The sequence below is a fragment of the Salmo trutta genome, chromosome 1 (assembly GCF_901001165.1).
Source record: "Salmo trutta chromosome 1, fSalTru1.1, whole genome shotgun sequence".
Lineage (NCBI taxonomy): Eukaryota > Metazoa > Chordata > Actinopteri > Salmoniformes > Salmonidae > Salmo > Salmo trutta.
Window position 1 is genome coordinate 28,051,893 of NC_042957.1, and position 17,011 is coordinate 28,068,903.

The following is a 17,011-nucleotide window of genomic DNA, read 5'->3' on the forward strand; positions in this document are numbered from 1 at the left end:
GACATTTTTGGGGGATATTTTATTGGCTCATGAAGCACGGGAACAACACTTTACATGTTGCGTTTTATATTTTTGTTAAGTGTATTTAAAAATATAAACTCCGAAGAACTAGGAGAAAGTTACAGAGAAAATCGTGTCTGCTATTTAGACAGAAATTACCCAAACAGACCATCTGTTTTTGTGTTGTGCAGGAATGTGACTCTGGGACTGTACTTTGGGAAAGGGGAGAATCTGCTGCTGGTCCTGATCCGACACTTTGGATGACTACCGTGACGCGAGCACGTGGCTGAGCTTGCGACCCAACAGGTCAGTCAACCTGAGAGGAGCGTATCTCCTATCATCTCTCAGTGCTTCTGACTTCATGTAACATCACCTACCATCTTTCAGTGCCCTTAACTTGTAAGGTCCTCTAGCAGCCCAGTGTCAGTGCCCTTAACTTGTAAGGTCCTCTAGCAGCCCAGTGTCAGTGCCCTTAACTTGTAAGGTCCTCTAGCAGCCCAGTGTCAGTGCCCTTAACTTGTAAGGTCCTCTAGCAGCCCAGTGTCAGTGCCCTTAACTTGTAAGGTCCTCTAGCAGCCCAGTGTCAGTGCCCTTAACTTGTAAGGTCCTCTAGCAGCCCAGTGTCAGTGCCCTTAACTTGTAAGGTCCTCTAGCAGCCCAGTGTCAGTGCCCTTAACTTGTAAGGTCCTCTAGCAGCCCAGTGTCAGTGCCCTTAACTTGTAAGGTCCTCTAGCAGCCCAGTGTCAGTGCTCTTATTGTGCTATGTATCTTCAGTAGGGATGGGCGCGAGTACTCAAATATTTTTGAGTACTCGATTCAAGATTTGTATTCAATTGCTAATAATCAAATACAAGTACTCAATGTCCAAATGCAACTATTTAGCAGGTTGAATTGATAAGCACTGACAAATAGTCAATCTCTAAGATGTTTGTTAGTGGAGTATGTAAAATGCAGTGAAAACATTTTACATTTCATTTTCAGTTGTGTATCGGAACAACCAGTAGACCTAATTGGAACAACCGATAGCATAGCACAAACTTATTTTGCATTTCAGACCCATTTTATACGCTAACAAGCGAGTACTTGAGTACATAAAATGATTTGCACGAGCACTCGAAACACAGACATTCTTTCAAATGCCCATCCTTCATTTTCAGGGACTTCTAGATTCTCAGTCAGCTCGGGTACTGGTGATCTCCTTTGGCTGTCGGGAAGGTGCTCAGATTTGGCTAGATCAGACGGGCTGCAAGTACGACATGCTGCTTGACCCAGAGAGGAAGGTAAGAGCTGTGCTGCCACTATCGAGGGTCACTCAGGGTTGATCATGACCTATTGACCTCTGGTAGCTGAATGTAAAGCTTTTATGTACTCAGTGTTATGCCAATGTTTAGACAACTGGATACATATTCTCTGTTTCAGATTTACAAGGCATTTGGCCTGGGATCTTCCTATTCGAATGTGATGAATTTCGACTCCTTGCTTCAATATGCAGAGTATGTTGTGTTAGGCCAAGAGTTTCCTGACATCCCACCACGTTTCCTGGAAGACTTCTATCAGGTATTTAGATATATAATTGAACATATTTAGTCCTACTTAAGATACGGCCTACAGTAGCAATACATTAAACACAAAATATTTCCTCTTTCGATGAAAGGTATCTATACAATGCCCAATTATTTTGGGATAGGTTTGTATAATCCATGTCCTCATTCTAACTCAGTTTTTGATATGATTTCAGATGGGCGGGGACTTTGTCCTGGATGAAGGTGGGACAGTGATCCTCTCTCATCCCTGCAAGAATCCAATGGACAGGCCTGAAGTAGCACAGATGGTGGCTACCATCTCATCTGTTGGCCGTCCTACCAGCTTCTAATGTAGTAGCGTCTCACTCCATCTGAGTAGACATGGCACTGACCCCTCAGAGGAAGCGCACCACCTTGGCTTATGTGGATGAAGACACTGATCACACTCATGACCTCATGAAGAGCAGTGTCTGATGGGAACTCACAAGCCAATGACAACCGCCCTTCCTGCTGAGGGATCAGTGCTGTGCTACTGCTATTATTCCTGACTGAATTCTAAGATTGTAGATTCTAATGTTTACTGACATTCTATTTAAATTAATTCAGAACTCAATTATGATTTTTAAGGATAATCATTAACTGAGTAAAAATAATCCAGATCTTGATCATGTGAAAAAAATTTGCCTTTTCAAATATTTTATTGCACAATATTTGTACTAGAACTATGCTGTTCTTGGATTTACACTGACTGTGAAAAAGTACAGTAGCAAATGGTATATCATTTTAGTCATGATACCTTTAATAAATATATTGATAATAAAAACAATTGTGCGAGTCTTCGATCCAAAGTATTCAGCCAAAGAGACTGGCTTAGCTTACTGTGAGTAATGAGTTCCATATGTTTATTTTTTCAGTGTGGACTAATATGAGCACCATCTGTCTAACTTGTGTACAGTATATTGTGAACAGTATGTTAAATGTGTTGTAGATTATTATTCAATAGCACCATCAGCCTGTAAACTAACATTTTCTTTGTAGATCAGCGACATCCCCTATTGCTTTTTAAACAAACAAACAAAAAGATTTTACATGAAATATATAAGAAGATGCATAACTACTCATGATAGACTATCCACTCAGAAAGTTGTCGTCAAGCTTGGCTGGATTTGTTTTTCTGAAATTTCTGATACTTTTGAAGAAAAAGGATCAGGCATCAAACTCACAGAGGTAATACATGTTCCTGTCGCAATAGTTGTCCCACCAGTCCCCATCATCTGACGCCATGGCCACGCAGTTCTCCCGCTTGCCTCCGTCTGGCTGGCTGGAGAGGAAGTGCTTGCGCCACTGGAAGTAGGTGACTCGTGTGTTGTCCTCAAACAGGTAGAGTCCCTCAGAGCGCAGGTCATTAATGCCCAGCCACACAGGCCAGTTCCCCGGCTGGAAGAAAGCCTTGACGTACTCTGCCAGGGCTTCCTGCTCCTTCCTGTCCTGAGGCATGGCCATCCTGCCGCCCCGCTCCATGCACTTCTGAGCTGCACCTGGGTACGTCTCATATGTGCGGTAGATCAGATAGCACTTATACCCCACCCGCCGGCCCTTCTGACATCCTAGGAAGTGGAGGAAACATTTCACCTTTCCTTTTTCATGATTTGGTACTTGTTTTTCAGTATTCCATTATAAAACATTTGAACTAAACAGAGGAAAAGGGAGGTACATGAAGACATACCCTCCAAGCGGCCAATCTCTTTGCGGTTCTCCTTGGTGAGGAGGGATATCTGTTGCATGGTGTCCTGTACCTCCCCGAGGGTGCCGTCCAGCTGGGACACTCTGTCCACCAGCTGGGTCACCTTCACATCCAGTGTATAGTGGCCCACATTCAGCCTGTGGATGGCCTGATCCATCGCTGACAGCCTGGACACTGTGCAAGAGAAGAACTCGCAAGATGTTAATGTCTGACAACTCAGCAATAATTTGTACAGTGTGTAGCATATACTTTTGATAAGTTTGTGCCAGACGTACAAATATAGTTGTATGTGTTGTCAAAGTCTGAGACAGGACTGGTTGGCTCTGGCTCCTCCGGTACATCTCCTCTTGCCTGTTTCCCCTGAGTCTCTGGGATCTGAGGTAAACAGTTCAGAGTAAACCGTGGAACCGATACTCCTGCTCCTTTGATGATTGTCTTTATAATGGTGAGGCTGTTATACTTTTCCACAAAAAGACACGAGTTAAAAATACATAAAACTAGTCTAGGGGTTTCCATGTAATTATGGCAATATCATGAAGATGTTACAGTACTCTATTTGTGTTTATGTGCAGGGTGCTGCTGTACCTCAACTGATTTGATGTCTTAGCTCAAACTTTGCAAGCGAGTACTCACCTCAGTTGGTGTTGCATCGACAGGATCTCCAACTTTGGTGTCGCCGTCCGGAGCACTCAAGCTGAGTGAACACATACACAAGACGGTGACTAGGATGGCTGCTATTCCCATTTTCCTCTGTAATAACGTTGTTTTTCCTCAGTATCCCTCCTCTGTCCTGCTCTCTCTTTTTCAATCTCACTCCCTCCACACTCTGTCGTTCTGACTTGTCCTGAGCGCACCACCCCAACAACAGGAAATCTCTTTGTTTTTCCTATCACCTCCCACTTCCACGCTTTGTATTAAGTGTACTTTTACAGAGAAGGACCTTTGGTGGCACACATGTTCCTACAGTCCACATTTAATGGTCTTATTAGGGCTAACCTGCAAGGCTTTGCCAATGGAAATAAATCATAGAGGCAGGGTTGTGGTGATTAAATTGCAGGGAAAATGAGAGTCAATGTATCCCTATGCTGAAGCCATGGCAGACATTAGGAACGCCAGTTAAAATGTCACACAAATCAGTTTACATTCCACAGACCCCAGGACTTGGATATGAACTAGCTAGGTCTGCTAGCATGTGGCTACAGACACTGAAAGGGCTGGGTGTGTGGCTTAACTGAAATGTTCAGATTGCTGTGAGAGAATAACTCGGCAGAATACAAAAATAGGATTTGCGGTATCCTCCGTATGAATGGCTTTGACAGGAAATACTTCTGATTGGAGGAACTTCACCAATAGAGAAATAAAGTACCTATAGGTCTGATGCTTTGCTGGTTTTACATCTCGATTTCCTCAAGGCAAGGGAAGTTCTGTTGAAATGTTTGCCCTTTGCAATAATTGATAGTTCATTCTCTATTTGTGGATTGAGATTTTCTCAACTGAACCCACAAGTTTTCTGCTGCAACATGGTGGACTGATACTGTCACTGTGTCTAAAAATAACTTCATCCCTGAACAATGACCTGGTTCCATTTAATTTATTTGCTTTGAATCTGTGGTTTTCAAAATGCATGAGTGCAATATAGCATATTATGATACAATGAATATAGTTTACATACAAAATTCAGTAAAATAGTACTCTCTAGTATTGTAAAATGGTTGTAGATCTACATTGCAAGTGGTATAAATCACTTAACATGCTGGCTTACCTAAACATACCAATTTGAGTGCTTCTCATTAGTGTAAACTACTGTAATGCTTAGCACTAATACAAGGTCTGAGTAATAAAGGTAGAGAAACAGTTGGAAGGTGGGGGTTCTGGCAGTGGGGAAACAAAAGCACGCATGTAGTGAGATATGCCATAACAAGCCATTTAAGATAAATAGACACGGTCAGTTCAATAGTTGGCTTTCCTTAATACATGTATTAAAATGGTCATCACAATGGTCCTTCTAGTGTTGAGTTGATCCAGTCACTCAAGTTGTGTTGCTTGAAGCTGCTGTTACCAGTTGTCAAGAAAGTCAAATCCAGTCTTCAGGAGGTTACTGCTGGTATTAAACTGGTAGGAGAAAATAGGAAATCTCAATTAGAACTGAGCATACAACTTGAAGTAAATGTACTACGTAACATGTTATTTCAATGTTGTTAGTAGAGTAATTACACTGTTAATATACAGGTAAATGCTGTTGCCAATTTCACTGGATCAAAATATCTTTGACCAGTTTTACCATTTACATTTTAGTCATTCAGCAGATGCTCACAATAGGTTGTTCCAGAAACTCACCTGAGCAAAGGTGGGACTGGTGGCCAGTTGCGACTCAGTCTGAGAAGCAGCCTTTTCCTCTCTATCTCTGGCAGTGTTGCTTGAGCGGGCAGGGGACCTGGTGGGCAGCCCCGGGGATTTGTTGGCTAGCCCTGAAGTGAAGACTTCCTCCACTGTGTTGCTGACTGAGGGGAGGGTGCTCTGAGCGCGCTCCCAGCCAGCCACTGTGGATGACACACTGATAGGTGCAGGGGTAGGGGTCACGCTCATAGGGGTCACACTTATGGCTGTTAGGGGGGGCACACTGATGGGTACAGGGGGAGGAGGCGCAGGTGGCCTGGTGGCTCGCTGCTTGGTTACTCGTGGCGGAGGTGGAGTCTCCTCCGTCTCCTTGGGGGTGGGCTCCTGACGGAGATAAGAGGGCAGTGGCTTCTCCCCTTTCTCCAGGGACTTGATTTGGCTGGGGGTTAGGGAGTGGAAGTCTGCCTGTTCACCCTCCAGCCTGGATCTTTCAGCACTGATCTTCCAGAAGGAGGAGGACTCCTCTTTCCTGCCCAGGCCGAGGCTCTCACCATTGGACACCTTGCTGCTCTGGGTCACCTTGCTCAGCTGGCTGCTCTGGGTGACTTTGCTTGGCTTGTAATCAGCTGTCGAAGAGGAGATGCCCTGCACAGATTCACCTGTTGTCAGGTTGAAGTCCAACTGGCTCTGTAAAATGAGGGGAGATGATGTGTTGACAGAAAATAAAATGTGTAGTCCTACATCAATTTAAGGTCATCTTGTGAGTGATAGAAGAAAAGCCACAGTCATACACACCTTGGTCTCCCAGGAGAATGGGGAAGAGTGCTCATCTTGCCAAGTTATGTCCTGAAATTGAACACAAAAACAGATGTTTTCGTAAAAGTGTGATGATTCGTGATAAACCACTACTCTTCACATGCAGAAACAGTCTGCCAGTCAGATTACTGGATTATAGGGCTGTACTACCTGGCTGTCTGAATATTTTGATAATCCAACAAATTGAGACCAAAACATAAAATGTCTATTTCCCCAGATTTGTCGAAATCAGACAGCGCATGGTATCGTATAAATAATCATTCACATTGGGAAGGCAAAGACCATGATGAAAATTGCCATCTGATCCAACTCGCTCTCTTGCATTGTGTTGTTGGTGTGACGTTTAGCACCAGCCCAAATATTCGTCGTGGCTAGCTAGCTAGCTAGCATGCTACTTTAGCTATTTTAACTAGCTGGAATCATACAAGAAAACGTAGCTAATTCTCTGAAATTAATATATGTGGCTACCAATGCAAATGGGGTAAAAGTCCATACCTCGTCACCAAAATGGACTATTTTCTGTCCTGTCTGAATGAGTAATTTAGGATAACAAATGACTTCTTCTCGGTCAACCCTATGCATAGCATATCGAGAACGAATGTGGGGGTCCATCATTCCATTGTCGATGGCGCTGTCTTGTTCATTCGGTGTCATTTTCTCCCAATCGGATCCATGTCTCTCCTTGATGTTCTCCCTTTCTTGCATTATTTTCCTGGCCATGGAGTTGATGGATGAGAAATACTCCAACTTTTTCTGCTCCATCCTATGGACATCGGCCCCTTCCATGGACGCCGCAGTCATTTTTCTACCAGCTGTACAGTACTCTCCGTGGGCGTTGAAATGGAGCCGTCATTGATGACGTTTGCATGTAAACATGATCATTTCATGGATGTGCAAGCGCCATCTGGCGCCAGAATAAAAAATGCCCTATGTGCATTTTAGGAGAGGAAGTATTTTCTTAAAATCATTCATCGCAACAAACAGTGTATCATTTAAAGCTACACTAAAGACAGATTTAGAAACTATGTGGCTGCATTGCAGTTCCGCTATCTCTCTCTGTGGAAATGTTTGCTCTACGGTAGTCCATAAGGAATAATAGCGACATCTAGTGTCCAGTTGGGCTAGTTCTACGGTAGTCCATAAGGAATAATAGCGACATCTAGTGTCCAGTTGGGCTAGTTCTACGGTAGTCCATAAGGAATAATAGCGACATCTAGTGTCCAGTTGGGCTAGTTCGGTAGGAATAAATAACACAATGGAAAAAGTGTAACAGCGCAACATCAAAGGCTGATGATGGACTGTCTAGTATTCATTTTGTTGTGTTCTGAGAATACAAAGAGAGCATAGATGACAGGTGATTTTAACCCCATTTCATTTGGCTGTCTTTTGTTCCTCCAGACGTTTGTTGTGCTCTAAATTGAAATCTATGTTTTCACGATGACTCATGGAAGGTCATAACACGTGACGTCTTCTTTCGCGTGTTGAGTTTATCATGTGATTCCCCTAGTTCCTGTAAGACTACCCGAGGACTTCTGCTTGATGATGTCGGACATAGTGCACTAGAGTCTAGTTTAGAATACTGGATACAAAGCATGGACTCCCCGTGCAATTGTAACAAGGCTGCGCCTTGGAAAATCGTTTTAACGTTACTTGTGTCGTTCACAACGGCCCTGGTTACATTTCCCTCGGATACAACGGGCTCTGGTGTCAGCCAGTGGTACCAAGACCTCTGCAGGTAAGGCACTGCTCGCTCGAGCACTCATGGCAATAAAGAAGTGCGTATAAAGCTTCTTAGCAAATGGAAGGTGTATTTAGCAACAAACGCAACTTATACAGTGCATTTAGAGTGATACAGTACAATGATACAATGTTTCCATATGTATTGTATTGTATGTATATATGTATGTATGTACGTCTGACACGAATGTTGAATAAAATTATATTTGAACTTTGTCTATTGTTAGTGCTGATGGTCCTTCAGCTGGTCGAAATTAGACACATATCCACAGGAAATGATTATTAAACCAACTTCAAAACGCGGGTATATTTATGTGGCAATCAAGATGTTTGCTCACGACCGAAGATAGATGCGCATATAAAATATCCACATGAAAATATTGTTTACCCGACTTTTTAGAACGCCAGTAGGCCTACTGAACTTGACATTTCTGTCTCAAATGTCGAGCAGCTGAAGGACAACAGGTAGAGCAAGTTCAAATGTAATTCTATTCAACATTCTATCTTGTAAGGCACATCCCCACGATGTTGCAGTGCATTGTTTGACTATCCAAGATCCAATTGGTATTAAAAGTCTGATTTATTAGGCAAGCGAAGTTCCTGGTCCAGTTTTGACAAGGCAGTTTGGATAGAAAGGTGGTGTCTCTAATCAGTTGGCTGATCAGGGTATTATGAGACACATTTTATGCATTTTGTATTGTGTAGTGATACGTGGTCGTCTAGCCTGGCTATCTTGAAATGAATGCACTAGCCGTGGGTCCCTCTGGATGGGAGCATCTTCTAAATGACTAAATTGTGATGTAAATGTAGTGCTATGTATTTTATTTGTTGTGTTTTGATTTCTGTTTGGACCCCAGGAAGAGGTTTTTTTTTCTATATATTTTGAGCGAACAGTCAAATGTGTGCTCTATGTAAGCTTTGAGATTGTGTGAATGTTTAGAAATTAATTCTACATGTGATTTAACTTTTTTTTTTCTCTCCACTTTTGCTCAAGTTACAAATGGGAGGCTATAGACCGGGACAGCAAAGTGAAATACACACTGAAGCTCTGTGATTCCTCACCTAACACAGCATGTGGAGCCGGTAGTGCTGTCTGTGCCCGCAACCTCACCAGTCAAAAGAATCAGTCTGTGGGTGAGTATATTTAGAGACAGGAGTTTTCCCTGATAAGGTGATCTGGTCAGGACCAACTGGGAACAGGCCCTTGTAGCTCCTTAGAAGGCTCCAGAGTTTTTCCTGGTCATGTAACTTATGCTGCCGGAAAACTCTTGGCCCTATAAGCAAGGCTTTACATGATCTTTTATCATTTGTAGCACTGGTGCTCCAAATTGGAACAAGTAAGACACACCAGACAACATTTAGGAGCACCAGAACAAAATACTATGTTTTTTACTGCAAATGACTGACTGTCCTATCAATTCTTAATTGTCATCAGTTGTTACCTTGATGATGTAGAACGCATCGCTAGAGATTGAGCAAGACATTAGAATAAAAACATTTAATAATTATTCAAAAGTGCAACAGCAACCATATTTATATAGGTGATTAGAACACAACCTTTATTGTATTTAAAAATGCAACTGTAAACTGTTATCCATTACTGCATCCAGCTAATAAAACTAACAATACAAAACAGTGTAATAATATTAATGTTGTAACAAGGAAACATGCTGACAGAACTTATACTTGGATAATTAAATAAATGTTTAATCTCCTCTCAGAATAACTAATCAACTTGCTTTTAGGGTTTAGAGTAGGGATGTCCCAAGGACCCCGGATAGCACTAACCCTCTTCCCGTATAGTGTCCGCGATGGTACCCATAATGTTTTTGCAGGACACTTTCCACATGTAATCCATCATTTTTCTGGGTTGGTAACATGGGTCTGAATTTCGTAAAATCCATCTCCTTTTTGGCAATGCAGTAAGCTGTGTTAAATTGAATTTCTATCTCAATTAGCTCTGCCTGTTGACCGGCTTGGGCTGCCACCTGTTTCATGTCAAATACGGCTGCCTGGTAGTGTAGTTCCTCCTGCCAAAATTGGTCGCACTTTAAAGCACTGGCCCAAAGTCTAGTACAGGGCTCTGCCTCTGTCAGGAGAATGTGCCGATGGTTCATTAAGTGAGGTTGGCATCTGATGAGCTGCCCTGCTAACAAGGCAGAATGTTTTTCTGATGGAAAATGGATCACTGTAGGAGGTGCTGCTGTCAGGACACAGTTGGGGTCAGCAGTAGCAACATGAGCGCCTTGTAAGGATGGGCCTTAAAGGCTTCCAGTCAGATGCCAGTCAAGTCATAATATCCTTTGATTCAGTTTGTTTGTTTCAGCCATCTGTCGGTTTAATGCTGTTCCACGAAGACACAATTTGTGATAAAGGACAACGTTTGCTTAATGATTATATGTTAAGAGTAAGGTCTGGTCAGTCAAACAACTTAAAAGGTAGGCTACCTTTTTTACTGGGAGTTTATCTGATCAGACTGTTCCTCAATGATGACAGAAGCTTGGCTTTTCCTGTAGTATTTGTAATCAACGTCATAAAATCCCCCACACTGAAAACACAGGAGCCTTATCCTCAGCTTTTGCTGTAAACAGAGGAAGCACTGATATCAAACTAATTGAATCACACAGCTTGGTACTTAGCTTTGCTTCACTTTAGTGCTGATGTTGCGAAGCATTTCAGAGAAGTGGTTTTGCTCGTCAAATATAGGCTAGCTGTTTCAGCTATAAATCTTTGGTGCTTTACATGGACTTACTCATACAAATTTATAAAGCTCAAATGAATCTGTAGGAATGAATGTACATTGTAAGAAGACCATGTCAGAACAGGGCTACTGGGCTAGACTATTCCGAAACATGATGACTATACGTCCCAGCCCGGGGCACTTGGTCATGCCCTTCGCTCAGTGACAAATCCGTGTTAGGTCACTCTCAGGAAGAAACAGTTGGGTCGTGTGACCTCATGATTAAAGTCTACATGAGATAAATGCCTGCAGCTGGTATGACACCATGGTCTCAACTCGACGATCTCTCAGTGTGAGAGTAGGACTGGAAGGGGCTCTTTGTGACGGATCTAATGCTGATAACTCCTGTAGCGACTAACCTGTCTTTTGTGTAGGAATAATCAGAGGTTAAAGGTGAACCAGAGCAGCTGCCTGTTCACATGACCGTGACTTCATGCTATTGAACATAGAAGCACTGATAAGCATGGAACAGGCAATCGACCTTGCATAACATGCGTTAAAATCCAACAAAAAAGAACCAGAGAAAAACTGCTTTCCAATAGAATTTGATTTGATATTCTAGGACAAAGTAGAGCCCCTATTTACTCAAATGACAACATGCCACTCAATTCAGTGCTTCCGAGTTCAATGTATCAAACAGTAATTTCAGTTGTAATAAAACCCTGCAGATTAGACCCATAAATGTAATACATTGAGACAATAACAAAACTAATAAGCAACAGAATGGCAAAAGTATTACCAGACTTGATAAATATTACTCAAACAGGGTTTATTAAAAATGGACATAAACAAATACAAGAACATGATTTAGTATAATACAATATTCTAAAAACCAAGATGTAAATTTATCAATAATTGGTCTTAATTCCGAAAAGGCTTTGACCGTCTCGGAGTGGCCTTTTTTTTATAAAACATTTGGAAGCATTAAGCTTTCCGGCTAAAATAATACATGTCATAAAAATATTATATAAATATCCTAAAGCAAAAATATATGGAAATAATACACAATCTTTAAGTTTAAGTTGCTTTAGAAAGGGGTACGAGACAGGGATGTCCTCTCTCCCTTCTTGCACAGGCAGTTGAACTGCTTGCAGAAGGAATTAGATAGGACCCAAGCTTAACATGTATTGGTAAGCATGAATATAAACTAAACTTATTTGCTGACAATCTCCTGATATACCTGACTAATATTGTAAAGTCAATGCCTCCCCTTGTTAAAAATATTTTTGAAATAGTCTAAAATATCAGGATATAAAATGTACATAATAAAAAAAAAAAAGGAAAAAAATGTCAATAAGAAAAATAACTCATGATCTACAGCAATACTTTAAGTGGACCACAAAAAATATGAAATGCATAGGATGCTTAATAAGTGACAACAAACAACCAAGTATATAACGATGACTTTATCCCATTACTCAACAACATGAAAGCAGATCTAATTAAATGGAATAACCTCCCGATAAATCTTACAGGTAGAGCAAGTCTTAGAATGGCATGGCTCACAAAGTTTTTACATTTATTACCCCATGAAGACATTCTTTTAAAAAGTATACTCGTCCATAACAGACTTCAACTGGGCAAATAAAACTCATAGAATAAATAGGAAAGTTTTGCAAGTGCTTAAATCTGAGGGTGGTTTTAATCTTGCAGATTTAGAATTGTATCAATTCGCCACCCAAGACTTTTACTTGTGATTTATTGTTAAATGCACTAAAGATTAACAATGGGTATGTATTGATGATGCGCATGCTCATCCCCAGAATCTTTTCGCGTGTTTGTTTTCAAAGGATGGAACTAAGATAATTAACAACTTCATAGTTAACAACATGGAAGAAAATGAAACGGATTCTACAAGAACCAATATCACTCCCTAAAAACACACCCCTATGGAACAGTCCTTGGATAGCTTTTACGAATTTACTGATAAATTGGCCCACATGGAAAACTAAAGGCATAGAAACCGTAAATGACATGGTAATAGGAATTACAATTTCCATGACAGATTTTAAAAAGCAATTTTGTACTGTCCAATGTAGACATTTTCAAGTATATGCAACTTTTTGGGCAACTTGACCAAATTCACATAGAAATGTGAGTTATTGATCTGTCATTGTAATTGAAAGCAACTCTAAAAAGCAGTAGATCTGTTCTATGTGCGCTGTTTCTATGCTTCCCGTTCTTAAGTTTAGTTTTCGAGTCTTTTACTTTCGGTTTTGAACTCCAGCTATATTTCACAGCGGTTTAGATGATACAGTGATTCTCTACACTATACTTGCTGGTTTTGTCACAAACTGAAAGGCAAACTATTAGAATTTTAGCAACAAGGAAATGGTGGAGCGATTTCTGCATAGTGCACCTTTTTAAAAGTTGTAAATCATGATTTCGACCTGAAAGCTTTTGGACATCAGAGCAATGTTGAGGGAATCCTATTTGACTCCGATAAAGATACTCATATGATATGTAAGATTAAAAAAACTTTCAGAGAGCCTATCCAACTGACAATCTCTTAGAAAAAAATATAAACTATTGGAATCAAGACTTAAAAAAAACTGATATAGGCACAAAATGGAGGGAGTGTTGGCGCATAACTAACAAAATTACAGTTAAATTCTACAGCACAATGGCAGAGTCATGTCTTACGTGTAAAACTAACAATGACTCAATAATCCATGCCTTCTGGGAGTGCTATAAAGTCCAAAAGTTATGGGCGGAGTTAGAAAGTTGGCTGTCAGAAGTTTTACAATGCAAGTTTACTTTTAATCCCTCTAACTGCATATTTCAAGACATGGCATTTGAGGGTGCAGTGAGACACAATGGGGTAGACCATACTTTTCTCGTCAAGGATGTTGAGAAAAATTCTACTTCAAAAAACTGGAAATCAAATGATCTTCCATCACTACAATAGTGGATTAATCAAATGTAGTTGTATTTAAATATTGAAAGCTGTGGGCTATGGAGGAAAATGGAACAATGCAATTTAATGGCATAGAGTGCTACAACTACTGGAAAGTTCCGGGGGAAGGATGAGATGGAGTGTGGTTGTGAGATACGTGATGTGTATGCTTGTGGAGGGAACGTGGGTTTGAGCAGGTGTGATGTCGTTGATTTCTGTTGGAATTTTAGTGCGTCTGTTCATTGTCTTTTGTTTATGTATGGTTATGGTTTGAGAAAAAATATGAATAAAATTGAACAAAAAATAATCTTCCAGGTCACCTCTAGTAATTTATGTTACTGGGTCAGCTGAGTAGCAATTAGACAGCTCTAGGCTCTGCTGAATAGCTTTTGTTTATGACACTGCAGATATCTGAGCGATAAAGTATGGTGCAGTGAGCAGTAAGGGGATTACAATGGAACTTGTGAGTGTGACAGTGTTCACTAACACAGAGGTGGATACAGTCACTGCAATCAAATTACAGTACAATCAATAAAAGCTAATAGCGATGTGTCTGTTTATTCAGTGCTATCTGGGACAAGCGGTAGAACATGTTTAAATAGACTAGTGATGGTTACATACGGCTTTGCAGTTGGTGCTGCACCCTAAACCTCATCACCTATCCCTCGGAAGGAGTTTTCTGCTGTGAAAAGCAGTTAGTCCTTGCTGTATTCTGCCCCTGGGAAACAGAAAGTCCAGCCAATGTGGTTAGAAGGGAATAACTGGTTATAACTGGTCATAAAGTTTGTTCTCTCTGCTCTGTTCTCTCTCCAGTTGGAGTTTAGCTGTAACTGTATGTATGGAGCCTGCCCAGGGGCCAGGCTGTTGGCAGACCAGACAGAGATAGGCAGTGTTGTCCAGTGGGTCATATTCCCATGCTGTTTATCTCTCTGGACTGTTCACGGCCAGACAGCTCGGCAGAAAAATGTCCTCGACTACTTAACCTTCCCGACCCCGTGCCGTAATGCTTTGACCCCACCACTGTAGGGACTGTGAGAGTTGGTGGAGGCTTCAGATTCAGTTGAAATCTGTATTAATCATCCGCTAGAAACCACTGGGAAAGTTTTGGGTTATGGTGAACTGTTGTTTGTTTTGTAAGTAGTGCAGTGTTCAGTATAGCCTACTGAAATAAATCCTTAAACATTTATATTACTTCTTTTAGCATTTGCATGTTTAAAGAGGCATGTGTTTCTCACTCATCCACTTCTATTTTCAGGTGATCTGTCCTTGAAGAAGGCGACTGAGAGCAGCGTGATAGATTTCAACAGCACCGAGAAGTGCCCAGGCAGTAGTGGGACTAATGTCCGGAGCAGCATTAGTTTCCAGTGTGGGAAGACTATGGTAAGTCACCCAGTCGCACCTGTCATAACAAATGAAGAGTAGTCATGGAAATTCTACCTATTGAAGGCTGCTTATGAATTTCCTGTCAAATCGCACTTGTGGGTTTAAGTTGAGAAGGATTTTACCGCAAAAGCATGTCTGTTCTTTGTCAGTCTGGTGGTGAAACGAAACTACAAATACTGTGGTGGTCTCTTTATTGAACATTTTTAAGTTCTCTCTAGAAACAGAAGCGTGAACGAAACATGATATTAAATAGCATATAGTGATGTAATATGTTTAGAATGAATACCTGGCCTGCCTGTTGATAAGCAGAGGTGTGTAACCATGTGATTGCAGTATTGACAGTGATCATAGCTAGAATGGTAGCTTTGCAACGGAACAAACACAATTATCATGGTAGTCCAGTTCCTCTAGTAGTGACTTCCTTGTATATGTCATCACATGTATTGTAGCAGAGAGGAGATGAAACTAACTGTCATGTCATATGTCAACTAAAACTATGGTTTTGCTCTTACCCCCCCCCCCCCCCCAGGGAACACCAGAGTTTGTAACTGTGGCCCAGTGTGTTCATTACTTTGAATGGAGAACATATGCAGCCTGCAAAAAGAATAAATACAAGCCTGATAAAGAGGTATGTCTGAATAGTGAAGTGCAGCTGACACAACAGGATGTGTGTGTGTGTGTGTCAGCTCTTAGTGGTCTGTATGCAGGCACGCGCGCGGCAGTGTGTGAGGCCGCAGTGTGTGTGGGGGGAGGTGAGTCTGTGACAGGCACATTCTCCAGTGTGGGAAAAGTCACTTGCTGTCTCTTGTGTATTTTTATTTATTATTTAACTAGGCAAGTCAGTTAAGAACACATTCTTATTTACAATGACAGCCTACCAGGGAACAGTGGGTTTAACTGCCTTGTTCAGGGGAAGAACGACAGATTTTTACCTTGTCAGTTCGGGGATTCGATCTAGCAACCTTTCGGTTACTGGCCCAACGCTCTAACCACTAGGCTACCTGTAAAGAGAAAAGAATAAAGAAATGTGTTTTCATTTAAATATCAACTCATTCCACTATTATATTGGACTTCGGTTACAGTATGTGCCAAAGCACACTGAAAGTCTTCCTGTCAAGTTGTAATTCTACCGTTTTAACTCTGTGTCTAGGTCCCCTGCTATGTCTTCGACACGGATGGGAAGAAGCACGATCTGAACCCACTCATCAAACTCACAGATGGTTACCTGGTGGACGACTCCGATGATGAAGTTCAATTTTATATTAACATATGCAGAAGCCTAAGTACGTTTCCTTAATCGTATTAATTGTCTTATGATTAATTGAAGATGTTAGTGGTTTTTCTTATTGCTTCGTATTGTGGTAAAAATGGCTCTGCTTCCTCCCCAGACCGTCCAGAGAGCCACTGCCCCGCGGGCTCTGCTGCCTGCCTGACCACCAGCAAGGGCTCCTTCAGCATGGGCCTACCCACTACCCAGCTAGAGCTGGCCTCCAGTGACAGGTATAGCCATGCTAATGCTAACCTGTTCACGCACAAAGACCATGCTAACCGCTAGCTAGCATCCTCTGTCTCTAGTCTACCTCAAGCTTGATAATTGCTGAGCGACCTTCATGCTGACCGGTTATCGACCGGCCCCAGAGCTGCGTTGCCTTTCTGAATGGCTGATTTCTCTCTTTTTCTCACCGTGCCAGATTGAGGCTGCGATACGAGGAATCCTCGGACAGCACGCCGGACTTCTGCAGCGGCCACACCCCTGCTGTCACCATCACCTTCATCTGCCCCTCACGCAGGCAGGAGGTAAGAGAGACCTGGGTGTCTGACCCATGGGATCATCC

General features: G+C 41.7%; 4 protein-coding genes across 5 annotated transcripts in view; 2 read left to right on the top strand and 2 right to left on the bottom strand.

Annotated features, from left to right (window-relative positions):
* Nucleotides 1-2,340, top strand: part of selenol (selenoprotein L) — an 11,826-nt gene extending 9,486 nt beyond the window's left edge. For both annotated transcript variants that reach the window (XM_029751858.1, XM_029751866.1), the window contains exons 7-10: nt 192-306; nt 1,158-1,280; nt 1,420-1,557; nt 1,739-2,340. In XM_029751858.1, coding sequence (XP_029607718.1) covers nt 192-306; nt 1,158-1,280; nt 1,420-1,557; nt 1,739-1,873 — 511 coding nt within the window. In that variant the 3' untranslated portion in view covers nt 1,874-2,340. The remainder of the gene's footprint in view (nt 1-191; nt 307-1,157; nt 1,281-1,419; nt 1,558-1,738) is intronic.
* clec11a (C-type lectin domain containing 11A) lies at nt 2,302-4,150 on the bottom strand. The gene is made up of 4 exons (XM_029751877.1): nt 3,901-4,150; nt 3,543-3,642; nt 3,250-3,441; nt 2,302-3,130 (listed from the first exon to the last, which is right to left on the bottom strand). The coding sequence occupies exons 1-4, from the start codon at nt 4,009-4,011 to the stop codon at nt 2,730-2,732; spliced, it is 804 nt and encodes a 267-aa protein (XP_029607737.1). The 5' UTR covers nt 4,012-4,150; the 3' UTR covers nt 2,302-2,729.
* A 692-nt stretch (nt 4,151-4,842) lies between these two features.
* Nucleotides 4,843-7,286, bottom strand: c1h1orf198 (chromosome 1 C1orf198 homolog). The gene is made up of 4 exons (XM_029751911.1): nt 6,916-7,286; nt 6,400-6,450; nt 5,605-6,291; nt 4,843-5,379 (listed from the first exon to the last, which is right to left on the bottom strand). Exons 1-4 carry the CDS (start codon nt 7,219-7,221, stop codon nt 5,323-5,325), a joined length of 1,101 nt encoding a protein of 366 aa, XP_029607771.1. The 5' UTR covers nt 7,222-7,286; the 3' UTR covers nt 4,843-5,322.
* Nucleotides 7,287-7,912: 626 nt separating this feature from the next.
* Nucleotides 7,913-17,011, top strand: part of igf2r (insulin-like growth factor 2 receptor) — a 28,796-nt gene continuing 19,697 nt past the window's right edge. The window contains exons 1-7 of the mRNA XM_029751900.1: nt 7,913-8,155; nt 9,152-9,291; nt 15,049-15,173; nt 15,706-15,804; nt 16,327-16,459; nt 16,565-16,676; nt 16,868-16,973. Coding sequence (XP_029607760.1) covers nt 8,013-8,155; nt 9,152-9,291; nt 15,049-15,173; nt 15,706-15,804; nt 16,327-16,459; nt 16,565-16,676; nt 16,868-16,973 — 858 coding nt within the window. The 5' untranslated portion in view covers nt 7,913-8,012. The remainder of the gene's footprint in view (nt 8,156-9,151; nt 9,292-15,048; nt 15,174-15,705; nt 15,805-16,326; nt 16,460-16,564; nt 16,677-16,867; nt 16,974-17,011) is intronic.